At 44.8% G+C, this 18510-nt stretch overlaps 2 protein-coding genes across 6 annotated transcripts; one reads left to right on the forward strand and one right to left on the reverse strand.

Annotated features, from left to right (window-relative positions):
- Window positions 1-2171: 2171 nt before the first annotated feature.
- On the reverse strand, window positions 2172-4214 carry LOC132584874 (sesquipedalian-1-like). Of its 2 annotated transcripts, none has more exons than XM_060256830.1 (2): window positions 4097-4214; window positions 2172-3003 (listed from the first exon to the last, which is right to left on the reverse strand). In XM_060256830.1, exon 2 carries the CDS (start codon window positions 2989-2991, stop codon window positions 2371-2373), a length of 621 nt encoding a protein of 206 aa, XP_060112813.1. In that variant the 5' UTR covers window positions 2992-3003; window positions 4097-4214; the 3' UTR covers window positions 2172-2370. The 2 variants fall into 2 exon arrangements, with proteins under 2 accessions (XP_060112813.1, XP_060112812.1); XM_060256829.1 differs by lacking the exon at window positions 4097-4214 and adding an exon at window positions 3962-4035.
- A 2126-nt stretch (window positions 4215-6340) lies between these two features.
- Window positions 6341-16590, forward strand: CD2BP2 (CD2 cytoplasmic tail binding protein 2). 4 transcript variants are annotated; one of them, XM_060256831.1, is made up of 7 exons: window positions 6341-6469; window positions 9869-9950; window positions 10696-10840; window positions 11277-11434; window positions 12680-13187; window positions 13611-13735; window positions 16284-16590. In XM_060256831.1, the coding sequence occupies exons 2-7, from the start codon at window positions 9876-9878 to the stop codon at window positions 16392-16394; spliced, it is 1122 nt and encodes a 373-aa protein (XP_060112814.1). In that variant the 5' UTR covers window positions 6341-6469; window positions 9869-9875; the 3' UTR covers window positions 16395-16590. The 4 variants fall into 4 exon arrangements, with proteins under 4 accessions (XP_060112814.1, XP_060112818.1, XP_060112817.1 ...); XM_060256835.1 differs by lacking the exon at window positions 6341-6469 and adding an exon at window positions 6592-6735 and having other exon boundaries at window positions 13614-13735; XM_060256834.1 differs by lacking the exon at window positions 6341-6469 and adding an exon at window positions 6593-6735.
- Window positions 16591-18510: the final 1920 nt, after the last annotated feature.

The raw sequence follows: 18510 nt of genomic DNA on the forward strand, positions 1-18510 counted from the left end.
AAACTGATGGTAGTTGGAATGTCAATTGATATTTTTGAGATTGGCAAATCCAAAGCATTTTCTCTGATCAAAAAATGTGTCCTTAGAAATCAACCGTAGCAGCTTGATCCTGAGGGGCTGTAGACTTTGCTCACTTTGGTCATTTGGTCTTTCTTTCCCAGACTCGATCTGCAATATCATGAGGTAGTAAGTAGCACAGGCAGACCCCCTATGTGTACTGTCTTATGATATTGCACAACGTTCTTGTTTGCAAGGTTGAATATTAGCCCCACAATGGTTTTACAGTGGAGTTTTTTTAATAGGTCCTATTCTGACAGAATTTACCCTTAATAGGATTGATGCATCCTTAAATGTCCTGCTCGAATGTAGGTTCTTTGAAAATATATGGGATCATTATATGAAGCTTTTAATTAATCAACCATCCCCTTATACTCCAGAAACTCTGGCTCTTTTGTTTAGCAATAAAGAATCTAACTGTACCTTAGCAATTGCAAAATATGTCCTTTTAGCCCTTGCATCCAAAAAATAAGGAATAAGTACTTTCCACTGCTCAAGATTTATGAATCAATGAGCTTCTAAGGAAGTGAAAAGAAAGGAAGTAGATAATAGATCAAGTTACATCACTGCAACACATTTGTTTGTGGTTATGAACTGGGTTGGGTCATCCATCCCAAGGGCCATTGGCTAGCTTTACCCATTGGGGCTGGATCAGATTTGTCATTGTTATACACACCCTTCCCCTTCTGACAGCTTGTGGCATGAAGGAGGCTTATTCAGTTTTATCACAACAACCCTGCCAAGTAGGTAAAGCTTGAGAGACTGGCCCCAGGCTTCATGCTTGAATTCCGTCTCCCTAGTCCAAGCCCAACACTCTATCCATGACAGCACTGTGGTTCTCAAACTCACTTGTTTTATTTGGTGCATTTTATCCTGCTTTCAAGGAGTTCAAAATGGTGTGCACAATCCTCCCTTCCTCCGTTTTATCCTCGCACCAACCCTGAGAGGTGGGGAAGTTGAGAGAAGGTGACTGGCCCAAGGTTACTCAATAAGCTTCATGGCAAGTGGGTATTTGAACCCAAATCTCAGCTTGACCTACACCACCATCAATCTGGTTCTATAAGCTAACAGGCCAGTGATACGCAAGACTATCAATAAATTTATCTGTTGGGTCTGTCAAGAACTTGAGTGACAGGGAGGCTACTGTGTGGAGGAATGTGGACTCAAAGGAACCAGGCATAACATTTAGACTGGTGATGAGAATTTGACTTCAAATCATTGGAAGAATCAAGGTCTGAGGTGTTCTTTCCAGTTGCTGGAAACAGTCTCCTTAGCTTTAAACCTGAGCTGGATGACTATGTAACAAGAGAACTACATAGTGGAATTAAGATGGGCAAATTATTTATGATATAGTGGACATGATACCGCAATAGCAGAGTACTGCTTTGGAAGCAGAAGGCCCTGGATTCAATCCCTGTTAAAGGATTGCAAAGAGGACTGAGGAAGACTGCTAAGGCAGGGGTCCCCAACATAGTGCCCCCTCCACAGCTGTCCTGGTGCCCGCCAAGTGCTTTTAGAAAGTGGGTGGGGCTTTTTTGCCCAGCAGGGCTTCTGACTGGCTGTGCTGGTTAAAAGGCATCCTGTTAAACAGCTGGCCTGCTGATACTGGGTTAGAATTCTGTGATCACGACTGATGGACTGTTAGGATCAAATTATAAAAAGGAGAGAAGAGACTGCCCTTCACTACCCAAAGGAGCCTCAGAGTGGCTTACAATCTCCTTTCCCTTCCCTCCCCCTAAGACACCCTGTGAGGTAGGTGGGGCTGAGAGAGCTCTGACAGAAACAGCTCTTGAAAGAACAGCTCTGACAGAGTTATGACTGACCCAAGGTCACTTGAGGAGTGGGGAATCAAAGTCAGTTCTCCCAAATAAGAGTCCACACATTTAACCAGTACACCAAACTGGCTCTCAAAAGAACCTTAAAGTTGTCTTTTGGTAGAGGTCGTATAGCAGATATTTTCTCATGAAGGATTTGCATTGCCAAAAGCTTCCCCTCCTTCTGCAAGCACTCCCTGAGGTATCACTTTGTTAGGCCCAGAGATCTCCATAACTAGCATTCCTTCCTCATGCCTGGCAATTTTTTCCCCTGAGGATAAAGTTGCAGTGAATAATCCATCGCTTACTGTTTTTAATTTATTAAAATATTCTCTTTAAAAAAAAGTACCTAAGGTTTCTGTTTTACAGGTGCGGATCAAACAGGTGATTCAGGCAGTTATACGTAGCAGTATCATTCCCTTCCTCTGACTTCATATAGATTCCAATTCTCTAGACTTGCTTATTGTGGTCAAGCATTTGGTATTGCTGTTTTTCCCCCCTACCCCAAGTCTATCAAATTGTTTTCTGTAGGTTGCTTCTTGGCAGCTTTCTTCTCCTTCCACATACACCTTAAGCTCACAATGTCCTCACCAAATTCCTGGTGGAGCCGTGAGAAATTTGTCTGTTTGGATCCCATTTCAGCCACCAGTTTTGGAAAGGGGAGCTTACAGTTTTTTGAGGCTCCTGGGGCTCCATCTGATTTGAGAGGCTGCTGGTTCTTCAGCATTTGAAACTGCCCTTCCAGCTCAGCAGCCAAGGCCCTGAGGTATTCGAACCTGGCGGTACTGAGTGCTCGCACCCAGCCCTCCAGTGTTTCTTGATTCTCAGCTGCCATCTGGTATGCCCGGCTACCAGGTAACCCACGGGGGTAAGAAATTTCAAAAGCATATGGTTCAGATGTGGATTCTCGTAGTTCCACGGTGCAGCCTTCCAAGATGATGAGTTTAGGAGGATCCCGGTCTCCAGCTCGCTCCCGATAGAAGAGAAGATTACCCCAGAGCATGCACCAACACGGGTGGTAGGAGGAACTGCGACTGCTCTTTTTATACAGCAACCCCTGCCGGTCTGGGGTGCGTTCCAGGCGGGAAGAGATCAAAGCACTGGAGATGTGGAGTTTCATGGTGGTCAGACCCTGGAAGTGTAGAGATGAGGATGAGTGAAAAAAAGCATCTGAATGTAAGGAAACAATAGCAAGTTGGAAAGGTCATGAATAGGTGCATGAGACTGGTGAAAAAGTAAAAAGGTAAAGGTAGTCCCTGTGTAAGCATCGAGTCATTACCGAACCATGGGGTGATGTCACATCACAATGTTTTCTTGGCAGACTTTTTGTTATGGGGTGGTTTGACATTGCCTTCCCCAGTCACCTTACACTTTACCCCCAGCAAACTGGGTAGTCATTTTATCACCCTGGGAAGGACAGAGAAAGGGATAAAAGAATGAAGGGATAGTAAGAGGGAAAGTGAAAACACAGAATAAGGAATAAAACCAATGCAGGAATTAAGGGAAGGAGATTCTGAAGGGGATTTAAAAAACCAAGGGAGCCACATTCTAAACAGGAGAAATAAAAATTCATTTAAAGCACTTATTAGCTGCCTTTCTCCTTTGTGGATCTCAGGATGGCTTACAATATAAACAAAACATAAAAACACAACAAAACCAACGAGTCGCCGTTTTAAAACTCCAGTCAGGACTGCCTGTTTTGCTGTCAAGTCAGAGAGGGAAATGAAATACCAACTGAGGGAACAGCATCAAGTAAAGGAGGAGTAAAGTGCGAAATAGCCTCAAAAAGGGAGTGGACATACCAGGGCATGCAGGAATTCAGGCGAGGAGAGGATGGGTGACTAAACAAAAGGCATGCTGAGGGAAGGCTGGAACAAAGGAAAGACGATTATACCCCCAGGGTTAAATTTTAAGAAGTGGGCGGCGGGAAATGAAAAGCCTAAGAAAAGGGAAATGCCAACCGAAGGAGCAATGACTAATGGAAAACAGAAAAGCCAAGCTCTCTGCCCGGTTGGCAGGCCCTGGAGCTTCCTGGAGGGCGCAGCCACAGAGCAGGAGCCGGCCTTTCCACCCCACCTGGAGCTCCTCACCTTGGCGCCAAATCATCCAGTCGCCCCTTTGAGACTAGAGTTTCTTGGGCCGGGCCGCTCAAGTTTCTCCTCCCTCGCCCCGCCAAGGGCAGTCGCGGTTTCCTAGGTGAGGTGAGGGGCGGGGCTTGCGCTCACCTGGCTGGCTCCATCCAAGTCACTCGAGCCCACCTTCCAGCAGGAAGAGTTTCGGTGGGAGAAGAGACCCGCAGCCACTCCAACGGGCAGGTCTTGGCTTCCTGCACCTCTCCAAGAGCAAAGAGGCCAGCCAGCTGCAAAGAGGAACTAAGGAAGCCGCAGTGTGCTGAGGATGCTAACCACAAGCTTAAAAAGTTATTTCTGGTTCAGTGGTCCGAAAAGGGATTCGTTTTAAGGGAGAGTGTGGCTGTGATCACACACTCTAACTAAATAATGGCCTTTCAGTGCCCTTTTCAACTGGATTTTACTGTGTGAACTGGCAAAATGCAATTGGAAAGTGGGTTGAAAGTGCATTATTTAGTGTGTGTGGCTGCAGCCTAAATTGATCAAAGGGAACTACTGAGAAAATGTAGGGGTGGGGTTTCCCCTGGGGTGATGGTGGTGGTTTTGGATTAAGTTCATTTAAAATATTTCTAAGTTACTGTGATTCCTTATAAAGTGTCTGTTTTTTCCTGAGCTTGCTTCCCCTCCGTACTGATAGGTCATATATTGATATTTGAATGGATATTCTCTGACATAATACAGGCCTTTCCATAGCACATCCAGAATCAGAGCTCCTGGAGGACCTGGTAGTTTCCTGACAGACAGATCATGCATCACTACCTGTTGAATTTTAAACTGCCACTACAGCGCTACGTTTATGAGCCAAGTAAAAGATGGGAGATTTCTAGGCTGGGCCAGCAGTTCATAAACTGCCCAGCACCTGAAGAGGGAATACAAAGTCCCAAGAAGAGGAGAATGGATCTGGACTGGCAGGCATAGTATTCACCTGCCTCCTGGCAAAACACTCAAGTTGATCCTCCGTGAACATGTTGTAGCGACTGCATTTCTATTGCTGGCCCATGCTAGCCTGATTTTCAAAAGAGGGAGAGGCTGTTGTGTTCTGGTGATAGTTCCCCATGCTGGTTTTAAATGGTGATCAAAGAAGTCCCTTTTTAAAAAATAACAGTTTATTAGTTTTAAATAATGAAACAGTACAATTATAAATAATACAATTATAAATAAAACATGAATAGGCTGATATTGTCTAAATGTCTGCCTATACACACCCACACCCACACATTTATATATATATATATACACACACACACACACACACATATAAACATATAACATGTCCTTCGAAGGAAGGTATTATAATAAATAAACAGTGCTGACATTCTACCATAGGTGTAAATCATTAACAATTTTAGGGATTTCTTGTTGAGCAGTTAGATATTCCAGTACAGGAAACCATATAGTATTAACAATGGAATGTTTCACAGCCATCAAGTGAATTAAGATTGTCAGTCAATTTTGCCATCATATAAAACTCCCAAATTTTGTTATGCCACTGAGTAGGGGAAGGGGGTGATGTGCTTTTCCAATTCCTAGCAATGCACGTTTTTGCTGCAGACAATAATAATATGACTCTGTCAATAGTTGTAGAAGTATATTTATGAGAGACCCAACCTTGTAAGAAAAGATATTCTGGGATTGCCAAAATATCAACTCTTGAAATTGAATTAATGTGAGTAATAACTGAGGACCAGAATTGTTTAACACTAGGACACTCTAGCCAACAATGTAAATAATCTTCAACCTGTCCACACTTTTTCCAGCACATAGGTGAGGAAGAACATTTCCACTCCACTTAAAGAAGTCCTTTTTAATGCCAGCGTTGGCTTAGGAACAAAAAACCCCTTGATTTTGACTCCCTTTAAAGGCTAGCGGATTTAACATACAATCTCAAAGACACTTTCCTGGGAGTAAATCAGGGATTTAACATGGGATGTACTTCTTAGTAGAAAGCCTTAGATCGCTATTTTATTGTGACAGGCTGTCATGGGATCCAGTCCACGAAAACGTCTGCCACGATCAATGCGAGAGTCTTGGCAGCTTTTACTGCAACCGAGTAACGGGGAGACCCTTCTGCGTGTTCCTCATCTACAACAGCAGCAGGCGGGAGACCACACCAGTGAGATCAAGTTTGTTTGTTTTTTTAAGGATAGGACATTAGTATATATATTTTAAAAACCCATGGAACTCCTACACAATTGTATGAGCCAATTAATTTTTAAATATTTTAATTTTTTAGCGGTGAAGGTTCAATCCCTGGACAGAGGAAAAAGCGGAAGGCGCGCTGTGCCTTTAAAATTTGCCCGTACTTCCTTCTGAATAAAGCCATCGGGTGCCCGAAGTAACGTCATTTCCTCTACGGAGAAATGCCCCTGCTCGCTTTCCGTCGTATCCGGTTTTGAATGCTGTAGACCCCGGATGTTGATGCCTTCGCGGTGGCGCTTCAGGGGCTGGGGTAGCTGCAGGAGTCTCAGCGTGACGATTTAGGTAGGGGTGGGCTTCTTTTCTACCGCCCGGGGGTGTGTATGTGCGAAGGTATTTGCAAAATACAACTGCTTCTTGTGCATGGCTTCTTAGGCGTGATGGAGAGGCCATTTGGAGGGGAGAAAATGGGGACTCTCCGACTGCCTTGAAGCCGCTGAGCTGTGCCCTCAGACTAGTTCCCGCCTTGGACTCACCTATGAGAGAGGCTGCAGCCTTGGGGTGCTTTCTAGGAGGAGGAAAGGGTTTGATAGCGATTGGTGGGTGTGCGTAGAATTGATTTGCATATGCAAATAAGACGGCTTGATGTACAAGAGTTTTGCGGGTGAAGGAAAGCTGGGGAATTTGCCTGGATTTTGATAAGGAGGAAGTGATAACAGTGGGCTGCTATTCTCTCCCGAAGTTGATTTATGTTAGGGGAGGAGATGTGGCTCAGTGAAAGAGCCTCTGCTTTGCGTGCAAAAGGTCCCAGGTTCTATCCCTGGCATCTCCCAAGTTAAAAAGTTATATAATAATAGGTCCAGGTGGTAGGTGATATGAAAGACTTCTGTCTGAGATCCTGGAGAACTGCTGCCAGTCTGAGTAGACAATCCTGATCTCTGTCCCTGGGAAGAAACTGGAGCAGATTTTAAAGGGATCAGTCTGCAAACATCTAAAGGACAACTTGGTGATCCGGAGAAGTCAGCATGGATTTGTCCCATACAGCTCCTGCCAGACCAACCTCATTTTCTTCTTTGATCAAGTGACAAGCTTACTGGATTGGGGGAATGCTGTTGATGTTGTTTACCTGAATTTCAGTAACAGGGTTCCCCATGATGTTCTGATGGGTAAACTAGAGGACTGTGGACTGGACTCTGGGATAGGTGAATAGGGAACTGGTTGGAGAACAACACATAAAGAGTAGTTGTCAATGGCACTTCATCTGAATGGAGGGAGGAGACCAGTGTGGTGTGCCTCAGAGCTTGGTTCTGGGCCCAGTACTATTCAATATTTTTATTAATGATCTGGATGACAGTGTGGAGGAGCTACTCATTAAATTTGCAGATTAAACCAAATTGGGAGGAACAGCGAACACACCAGAAGATAGAGATAGCGAGATTTGAGCACACTGGAAAAGTGGGCAGATGTGAAGAAGATGCAATTTAACAAGGATAAGTGCTGAGTTCTAGATCTGGGTAACAAAATGAGCAACACACATAACTGGATGGGAGATACACTTCTGGGTAGCAGCGTGTGTGAACAAAATATTGGGGTATGGGTGAGCGATAAGTTAAATATGAGCAGCCGGTGTGATGCAGCAACAAAAAAGGCTAATGCAGTCATGGGATGTATCAATAGAGGCATAACATTCAAATGTCATAGTTCTGCTGTACACTGCATTGGTCAGGCCACACCTGAAGTATTGTGTGTAGTTCTGGAGGCCTCAGTTCAAAAGGACAGAATGGAGCAGGTGCAGAGGAAAGCAACAAGGATTATCAGGGGCCTGGAGACCAAGCCCTAGGAGGAAAAGCTATGGGGAATGTTCATTCTGGAGAAGAGGAGGTTGAGGGGGGCTATGATTGTTCTCTTGAAGTATTTGAAGGGCTGTCACTTAGAGGAGAGCATGGAGCTGTTCCTGTTGGAAATAGAGGAGAGGACTCACAGTAATGAGTTTAAAGTAAGGGTAGGAAGGTACTGTCTAAATATTAGAAAAAAAACTTTACAGTAAGAGCAGTTTAGCATTGGAACAGGCTGCCTAGGGAGGTGGGTAGCCTTTTTAAAAAAAAGTGGCTGGGCAAACACTTGTCAGGGATGCTCTAGGCTGATCCTGTATTGAGCAGGGGGTTGGACTAGATGGCCTGTATGGCCCCTTCCAACTTTGTGATTCTATTATTCTAAGGGTCTGACTCAGTATAAGGCAGCTTCATGTGTGTTGTCTTAGCAGTCCAATCCTTTACTTTCAATTCTTCCTGGATTTTGCCACACAAAATAAAACCCCAAATAATGTGAAAATCCTTCAAGGAGAGCAGAATTGCACACACAAAGGGGGTGAGGTGAACTTGCATAATTTTCAGCAAGACGTTTGGAGGATGTTCGTTCAAAAAATTTAGAACAAAACATCAAGAAAAGGCAATACGTGTGTCTTTTGACTGGCTATTATCTTGGTGTGGCTGTTTTATTTTAGATTATTGTGAAGAGTGCAAGTCTGGGGAGAAGGTGGGAGAAGAAGAGGTGTATCTGTGCTAGAGTGGGAGCAGTGCTTAGTCTCCATAGTAACTGATGGGTTTTCTTGCTAGCAACTCGTTACCCCTTCTCAGATCTGTCCTAAGTTTTAAAAGGGGACTCCATGCCCTAATGTCAGAGGAGAGGCTCATTAACCCCTACTAGCCCTATTCAGTTGTTGGGGTAGTGGTGGAGGGAATTGGTGGGGATGCCTATGGCCCTCATATGCTGCTTGTATGCTTCTTAGAAATATCCAGTTAGCTACTGTGGAAAACAGGATGCTGGACTAGGTGGACATTTGGTCTGATCCAGCAGTGATCTTATCATCTTATGCCCTTTTCTACATTCAGGGGTTTCAGTTCCTTATTGGATGTGTGACAGGCAGAAGTTCAGCAAGAGATAACTAACACTGATGGGGTTTATGTAACTGATTAATTTCTACCTGCGAAGCAGCTGTCAAAAAGTGCAACAGCCTGATCATTCTTACATTTTGTCATTTCTGTTGGGTAGTGGTTCAATTATTTGTTGGTTTGGTAAAATAATCTTTAAAGATAATTTGCAATGCCAAAGATTGAAACATACAAAATACAGTAAAGCCCCATCTGCTACCCTCCCAAATGCCTGCAACTTCAACCCCACTAATGGCCGTCGCAAGTAAGATGGCCTTGAAGCACCTCCCTCCTAATTCACCTCCTCAGGGGTCCCCTTCCACAAGGTGAGACCCACTGTAGAGAAGGAACCGGCCTCAGTAGCCACTGAGTGGGCCAACTTCAATGCAGGATCAACTAGAACATGGCAACTATTTGCCATAGGTGGTGCGCAGTCATTAAGCTGATTTAGACTTGTTTGGTTCCATCTTGGGTAGAACAGAATTTTTTTTTAAGTAATCGGTAATCAGTGGAGTTGTGTTGGACTTCTGGTATACAAGAGGGTTAAGTGATGTTCATTCAGCTGTCCTGTTTATCACTGTGGGCTGTAAAGATGGAGTCAGCAACTGTGTGTTTACAAACTTTCCCTGGACATGTGCAGAGTGGAGATAAGGGCATTATCAGTTGCAGAACCAGCCTTCTGCCGAAGCTCGCAGACAGTCAAAAGTTGACTCGATAGCCGGCTTTGGAGTGTTGTGCATTGTGGGGATGACTCTGTAGGTTGTCTTTCCATCCACCTGTTAATCTGCATTGCTTCTCTCAGGACCAGAATGTCCAAACGGAAGGTGACCTTTGAGGATCAAGGCAATGAAGATGAAGAGGAAATGAGTTTGTCAAAGAAGAAGGTGAGAGATGAGTGTCAGAAGCTCTGTGTGTGTGTGTGTGTGTGTGTGTGTGTGAGAAAGAGGGAATCACCTCTTTCGTTCCTTCCTGCCCTGAACTTGGTCTGCAGAAGACAAATTGGCAGGGAACAAGTAATACCATTTTTGTTACACAAAAAACTGGAAGATTGTTTGAGTACATCATTGAAGGAATTAATTCTTCTGTATGTTCTAGCCTTCTACTTAAGATGATTCTTACAAGAGGGGAGGTTGGTGGTGACTACAGACAGGGCTTTTTTCGTGGTGGCACCTTGCCTGTGAAATGCATTTTTTTTTTTAGGCTTGCCCGCCACCTACCCTGCTCTCTTGTAGAGGCCAGGGCAAAATTTTTCACCCAGGTTTTTATTTAAGAGGGTTGAGGTTTTTAAAGTGGTTGTACAGTTTTTTTTTCTGAGGACCGTTTTATGAGAATTGTTCTGAACTGTTGCGTGTTTTATGTTGTCTGTATACTCTGGCTGGGTTTTAATGGCTTATTTTTTAAAACAATTTTTATGCTGTTTTATTGTGTGTTACTTTGTAAGCCACCTCAAGCAGGTTTTCTGGAGAGGCAGCATATATCTTTTTAACTAAAAAAAAAAAAGACTCAGGGCAGTTTACAATCAGAGTAACTGCTAGTTTAAAGAAGCCAGAAACTACTGATGTTGACAGAAAGGGAGAGAGATTTCAGTCCCGGAATAAAGAGTTTCTTCACCTTTGTCTCCCATATTAGCTGGTGGAACCTGCAGTTGGAGGGCCAGGCAGCCGCTTTAAGGGCAAGCATTCATTGGACAGTGATGAGGAGGATGATGATGATGAGGGTGACGATGAAGGGCGAGGCAGTAAATATGATATTCTTGCATCAGACGATGTGGAGGGTAAGTGTGGTCTTGGAACTGAGGGCTAGAATTGCAAGTTTTTGGTGTCAGAATTCAGCATTCTGATATCCTTATCTTTTTTTTTTAATTCTCATTTAAACCATCAAATTTCTGACCCTCATGGCTGTAAAAACAAGAGTGGGGGTTGTGTTGGGGATGCCAGGGGTGTAGATATGGTTGTTCGAGGGGTGAATGGGCAATTTAAGAGCTGTTATAATACTTAGAAAACAACTGTGGGCAAAGCTTTTCCCCAAATACTTGCAAAGATGTTCACTGTATTTTTTTAATGTAAGGAGATGCCTGGGTGTGATATTTGCGGTGTTAAAGGATTCATTGCCATGCATTCCTCCTGGTTCAGTGATAAAAATGCTAAACTTGCGGAAGTGTCGAGTTACAGGAGAGTGGTAAAAACTTTTCATCCCACTTGCCCTTGCAGGACAGGAGTCTGCCACCATTGACTATGAAGACGGCGTCCGGATCACCCCATTCAACTTGCAGGAGGAGATGGAAGAAGGCCATTTTGACTCGGAGGGGAACTACTTCTTGAAGAAGGAGGCCATGATTCGGGACAACTGGTTGGACAACATAGACTGGGTAAGACCTCCCTTCTAGCCTGTGTGGAAAACTGTTGGAACGAACGATCTCTGCTACCCCACGGCCCTTGAGATTCCCCAGGTACATCACATAGAGATGATGGTATAAATTAGGCTATGTGGATTCCCGGATTGTACCATGTAAGTGCAGGAACTTGTATTTGATACAGGATGACAGCATCTGGGCATGGAACGGGGGTCACTGGGGGTGTGTGAGAGAAGGTATTTGTGAATTTTCTGTGTTGTGCAGGGATTGGACTAGATGACCCTGGAGGTTCCTTCCAACTCTATGATTCTCTTACTCAAACTCAAAAAAGCCTTTATTAGCATATATCAGATTATAAACAAGCAAATAAACTGCTACAAAAATAACAAAAACAGTCATATGCAGCTATACGTTGGACTATCAATCCTTGATTACCAGACTTAAGAATAAAGCAACCTTTTCAGTTATTTCAGATGACAAATCATTCAGAAGATGGCAAACCTTTACAGCACCTGAGCAGCCTGTCATATTGAACAGAACTGGATCTAGAAACCTCATATAGTATCATATAGGGGTCAATAAAGAAGAATATGGGACGAGTCAACTTGTTTTAAATTACATATACATAGTCTTAATGAAAGTGGGATTTTTTTATATCTACCATTGGTAACTGCTGATGGGATTGTATTGCATCTGGCAAGGGTAAATGCTGTATGCAATTTTGGAACATGGAGAGTTGATAAATAAGAAGACAAATGACCAATAGTTGGGAGCAAGATTTATTCGCAACACTCATTTGTTTTTCTAATTCAATATCTAAAATTCTGTGTTTAATTACATAATACGTGTTTGTGAGAGGAAACATATAAAAAGAATCCATAGACAAACCTAAGGTGATTATTTTACTCTCTATGCAGGAAATCCATTTGGACAATAATTCAGACAGCATTTTATATAAATAACTCCCACGGTTAGCAGAATAGTGCACATGTAGCCAATATTTGATTTATATAAGCCATGCTCTAGTTTCTAACATATTGAGGCCTGTTTCTAGACAAAGAGTGGCATGGTTCTCTGTCCAGTGTTTGCATGGTATCATTGCGTGCATGCACCCCACAGATTGTGGGAAGAGTGTCTGAGGGAACCACTACAAAGGAGTGTAGCTGCATCATTAGGTCCAGATCTACATTCTGTGAGTTTTTAAAAACATCCTGTCCCCCCCCCCCTACTTATAATTCATCGCTCTCTTTTCCCCACCAGGTCAAGATAAAGGAACAGCCTCCCGGTCGGAAGAAGGCACCCCTGGATTCCGCAGAGGATGACAAGGAAGAGGACGACGACAGCCTCGAGGTTGGCCAGACGCCTTTGGACAAGAGGGAGCTGCTCGAAGGGATGGTGGATTTAGTGCAGCCCGGCGAGACGGTGGCCAGAGCTATCCAAAGGCTTGGAGACAAGGGTGGGACCAAGAGCACTGGGCGCCAGCGGAGGCCCTGGAGCCGCCTGAAGGCAGAGGAGGCGGAGCCAGTGGAGGAGGGTGATCCCCAGAAGCTGGAGTCCCCTGAGCGGAAAGAGCAGCTGGAGCGCTTGTCGGGGCTGGCAGACCAGATGGTGGCGCGAGGGGTCTACGAGATCTACCAGGAGACTCGGGAGAAGCTGGCTTTAAGGCTCCGGGCGTTGGATCATCCTCCTGCAGCGCCTTCCGAACCCGAATTAGACATGTTTGCTGAGGATATCGATGAAGCAAAGCTGGGGGAGAAGACACCAGTGGGTGAGAGGACGGAGCGGGAAGGCTGATGGCTTGCCTGGTTAGGGGGAGGGGGAGGAACGGGGCAGCCTTAGAGCTGAAACACATGATCGGGAGAACCGCACAGACAAACGCCTTGCTGAGCCTGTACCACTTCAGACTACTGGTGGGGGAGTCAAGTTGGAATGCTTGTTGCAGCATCAAGAAGAGAAGAATGTTGGGGAGAAGGGTTCCGGTGTGGCGTTCTCCCCAACATGCTGTGTCTCTCTGTGCAAAGAGTCTTCAGGAAGACACTCAGACCTCTGGCTACACCACCAACCCCCCCCCCCCGCCACGTTGTTTGAAGTAGTTCAGCCCGGCAATTGTGATTCTCCCGATGGAATGTTCCAGCTCTTTGTCGTTGGGTTTTCAGTGCAGTCGGCAACCTGACATGATAATGTTCTTCAGCAGCGGGAGGTCAGGAGCAACAGCCAGGCAGTGACAACATTCTCTCTGAGGTGATGTGGGAATATAAATGGGAGAACACGAACACATCTGAACTCTATGGCCCCTTTAGCAGTTCCCAGATGCAGGTAAGAGCTGAAGGGGGCAGATGAACTGCCATGAATTCTTTTGCTCTTTGTCTCTTCCTCGCTCTCATTTTATATTTATGGTTCGAGTTGCTTCCACGATCTTCTTGTGTATCCTTATGCTCTCCCCACCTCCCATGCCAGTCGTCTTCCCTTTTTGCTCCTCCATCCATTGGCTGGCTGTTTATTCTGCTCTTGCTTGTTCTGTCTAATGCGCCACCTTTATGCGCATTCATGCCTCTCATCCTCTGTGATCCCTTTCATCCATTCATTGTTTTTGTTGGTTTGATGTTGTCATTGCACAGCTTCTGGGGTGGTGCATGCCTTTGTGGCCAGACAGAGCTGTGAAAGGCAAAAGGAGCTTGCCCTCCTTGCAGTGGCCACTTGCCAGTCCGCACCAAAGATCCCTTTTGTGTGTGTATTTTTGTACTGCATGTGTGTGTTTGAGCACCTGGAAGCCATGACAGCTTCTGGTGACTGACCCCTACTGGGGACCTGAGGATATTCAGGGAGGTGACTGAATAAAACCTGCCTCTGTGCTCCCGACTGCTGGTATTCCATGGAGGTCTCCCATCCAAGTGCTAATCAAAGGCAACCCTGCTTAGCTTCCCAGATCTGACAAGATAAGGCTTGCCTAGGCTATCCAGGTCAGGGCTGCACCAGAGATTCTCGAACAGTAATATGATCTGTTGCTCCAGGAGTAACTGGGGTTTTGGCACTGAAGGATTTTGATGAGTATTACAAGTGCCTTCACTGGCTTCCCTAGATGACTTGGATCTTGTGTATCTTAGATGTTTTTCACATGGAGACAGGCTTGTGTAGTTTCCCTGTTGCAGCTGGTAATACAGCACAGTGGCAACAGGGCTTCAACACAGCAGGTTTCTCCCATTTTTTAAAAAATGTGGAGAGCAGAGAGTGTTGTCGATAAACCAGTACATCAGTACACATATCAGGTTTTCCGAATGACCAACTTCCATTAAAAAGTCTTTCACATCGTTCCTTGTGGAGATATGCCTTTTTCCTTATAGCGCCTCAACAAAAGAGGAAGGAGACTGACTTTTTAAAATGAAAGCTGAGAATTCAGGGGACCTGATATGCACATTGCTACTGTGGTATATCAGTGAAATTCTATTCAGTTGTGAAAGGCAAATGCCTCGGTGACTGGGTGGGGAAAACAGCTGCTGTATGGGCAAAAATGGTAAAATTAAAACTTTTGGATTTTGCCACCTGTCTAGGTTTTTCTGTGATCTTTCCCAAAATTTTGGAACTAAGCAGGCTTGGGAAAGATCAGAGCAAAGATGGAGAAACTCCAGCAGGTATACAAACACACTGCAATGCTGTGAGAAATCGGGGGGGGGGGCACTTTCCAACAACATCAGACTTGGGGCAGATAATCCATGTGGAACACCCCCTGTACAGCTAGTCTCTTACTCTGTTTCCACAGCAGTCCCAAAGGTGGACAGTGGGGCAGCATTTAACAAGACAAATTGTATTTCAAGTTTGAACCACAGAGAGAGGAAAAGACTAGAGTGTCACACAGAAATGAAGTCCTTGTTGGTCTAAGATTGAACTGGTTTTCCACTCTGACTTTCATCACAGGGATGATGGGGTAATAATAATAATAATACTTTTTATTTATATCCCGCCCTCCCCGCCAGGGCAGGCTCAGGGCGGCTCACAACATACGAGTATAAAATTCAATAAAACCATACATAGTAAATCACAATTTCAATAATAAAATCATCATTAAACCATTAACAACAATATTAAAATTAACATTGTGGTGCTATAACTTAGGTCTTAATAAAATTCAGTGGCTAAAACATGTCCAGCGAAACTTTCTTGGCTCGGTATTAGGTGAAGGCTAGTTTGAAGAGGTAGGTCTTACAGGCCCTGCGGAACTGATCTAAACATCGCAGGGCCCGTACTGTTCTGTGTCATAGAGAATCATGGCCAATAGTGACTTTTGATTTTATTGCAAGTTCAGTCTGTGTCTCTTTCCAGACTGACTCCCCCCCCACCCCCACCCCTATGGTTGGAACATCTAGGCTGCAGATGAAGTAGTGTGGGTAATTCCATCATATTTTTATGGAACCGCCTTCCCTCGAAGATTTGTAAGAATGTGTTTTAGGTGTAGTACAATGCTGGCCTGCATGTATTTTTGACAATGTGAACACAGAGTTCATTAGTAGGAGCAGAATTCAGCTTCCTGGGAAAATCCATTTTAAAGAAAAGCAAGAGGAGAAAAAGCCAAGTTTCTTGCCCATGAAAAACTGTTGATTTTGAATTATTGCTTGGGTTTAGTGTTCATTGTTTGGTTAGCCTCTTATGTACATTAATACCTTTTACTGACTTTAGCTGTTCACTTGTGTGTGTATGTGTATTTTTGGTTATCATTCTTGATTTACAAGCCAGGGATACGAGTCCTAGAATGGTTGTGTTAATCCTGGGTTTAGACACTTTTTTATTGTTCCCCCTGCCCCCAAATTCTCTCATAATTTCTCCCCACCACCAGTTCCATTCAACATTCTTCTCTTGCATGTCCCTCCAGGACTGGGTGTCCCAGGGCTATTTCCCTGATGGCGTTTACTGCCGGAAGGCGGATAATTCTGACGGTCAGTTCTACAATTCCAAACGCATTGATTTTGACCTCTACACGTGATTGGAATCCAGATCCCGCCCCAAGGAGCATGGGGGTGTAACTCAGCACAGCAGCAGCCAAGAAGAACTTGCTGAACTTTTGGGGGTGGGGAAAGGGGTGTGTGCGTGTGTGTGATGGTATGTTTCTGGGAGGAGGAAAGAGGTTTGACTTCTCATCTATCTCCTGTTTTGTGAGAAATAAAAAAACCCCAACATTATCTTGTGCTCGAGTGGTCATTTGCCTCTGCCATTTCCTTGCCTGTGAGCACTGAGTTTGGGTGGCTGCTTCTTGTTCCCAGGCTACAGCGATGTCTGCTGTTCAGTTGCCACTTCTCTTCTTCTCCTTCCTTCTTCCAGCATAATCTTCTTTGGCACGAGGAGGAGAGAATGAGAGAGGAGCGTGCACATGAGCAAATGGAGGGCGATTGCTTGCTTGATGCTGGGGATGGGAGGGAGAGTACAGGTTTGCCCTTCCAACAGACCCAGTAGCCTAGTGGGAGAACTAGTTGTGGAATGGCAGCACAAGCAAGCGACTGATTATTTGACCATCTTCTGCAGAGCGGGGTGGAGGAATTCTGACTCCAGATTTTGGGTGTTTCAGATTTGTAGACGTGCTTTTGCTTGCAGGCGTGGCACGGAGTGGTAAGCTGCAGTACTGCAGTCCAAGCTCTGCTCACAACCTGAGTTCAATCCTGGTGGAAGCTGGGTTCAGGTAGCTGGCCCAAGGTTGACTCAGCCTTCCATCCTTCCGAGGTTGGTAAAATGAGTCCCCAGCTTGCTGGGGGGAAGGTGTAAATGACTGGGGAAGGCAATGGCAAACCACCCCATAAAAAGTCTGCTGTGAAAACGTGATGCGACGTCACCCCAGAGTCACAAAAGAGCTTATGGCAAGGGGGTGGGGAGGGGGGAGTCTCTAACTCCCATGACACAGACAGTTATTTCTGTAGGCTGTGCTTCCAAAGAGTCCTATTCCTCTCCTTTTAACTATAAAATGTTGCTTCCAGGTGCAGGAAGCACCTATGGATTGAGGTCGTGAGGCAAGTCAATCCTTGGTCAGAAGCCCACCCCCCCCCCCCCTGCCCAGTCGCTCTCACTATAATGATCTGTTTGCCACCTCTCTGAAGTTTGTAGCATTCGAGATCCTACTTTAGGTACATTCAGTAGTGGTTTTAAGCTTGTAATATGTGCTGTCCATGGCTTGTGAGACAAGAAAGATGTTATCAGTATACACACAAGAGTTTGAAAAATATCCAAGGACAATACTTGTAGGAAAGAAATTGAAATATAAAATGCAGGGTTTTTTTTTTTTTTAGCAGGAATGCAGTTCTGGCTGGCTTGGCATCAGGGGGTGTGGCCTAATATGTAAATGAGTTCCTGTTGGACTTTTTCTACAATGAAAGCCGTGATAAAATGGACACATGAAGCTGCCTTATCAGACCATTGGTCCATCTATGGTTCATACTGCCTACTCAGACAGGCAACAGCTCTCCAGGGTCTCAAGTTACAGGTCTTTGGCGTCACCTCCCACCTGGTCTTTTTAGCTGCGGAATGAAACTGGGACCTTCTGCATACCAAGCAGATGCTGTCACCAAGCCCTGGTCCCCCTCCAAGGTTAAGTGAACTTATCACACAGCATTGTCTCTTTCAGGAGGGATTGTAACAACTCAGGTGTGGGAAACAGGAAGAGAGCCAAAGAAAACTCAGAAGGTAGATGACCGCAAAGCAATGTGCAGAAGCCCCTTTTAAAACCACTGCAGTGTGGAGAGGAACGAGGAACAACAGCTCTACGTGGAGGCAACTGTAGTCCCACGCTGGACTGAGGAACAGAATCTCCTTGTCCTGCTGCTAAAGTTTTGTACTTCCTCTAGAAGTGGAAGTTGAGGCTTAGGAAACAGCAAAGGAAGGACTTTGTCTCTCAAACACTTATAGCCCTAAAATTTTGTTGGTGTCTAAGGTGGTACTGGACTCAAATCTAGCAACGAAGGAGGAGCTGAAGCAAGTTATGATTTCAGGGTTGGATCCAGCACTAGATTAATACTAATTAAAGTGGGAGGGATTTTTGTCTTCTACTGGAGGCCTTCAGTAAGTTCATCATGCTGTTCCTCGGGAGTTTCCTGTCTCCCAGAAGCAGTATTTCA

Source organism: Heteronotia binoei, chromosome 15 (assembly GCF_032191835.1).
Source record: "Heteronotia binoei isolate CCM8104 ecotype False Entrance Well chromosome 15, APGP_CSIRO_Hbin_v1, whole genome shotgun sequence".
In the NCBI taxonomy this organism is placed as follows: Eukaryota; Metazoa; Chordata; class Lepidosauria; order Squamata; family Gekkonidae; genus Heteronotia; species Heteronotia binoei.

Excerpts from the sequence above, each read along its gene's own strand:
- LOC132584874 (XM_060256830.1), bottom strand. The coding sequence starts at position 2,991 with ATGAAACTCCACATCTCCAGTGCTTTGATCTCTTCCCGCCTGGAACGC.
- CD2BP2 (XM_060256831.1), top strand. The coding sequence starts at position 9,876 with ATGTCCAAACGGAAGGTGACCTTTGAGGATCAAGGCAATGAAGATGAA. Across the intron at positions 9,951-10,695 it reads TGAGTTTGTCAAAGAAGAAG|CTGGTGGAACCTGCAGTTGG; the intron begins GTGAGAGATGAG and ends CTCCCATATTAG. Across the intron at positions 13,188-13,610 it reads GGGGGAGAAGACACCAGTGG|CAGCGGGAGGTCAGGAGCAA; the intron begins GTGAGAGGACGG and ends AATGTTCTTCAG.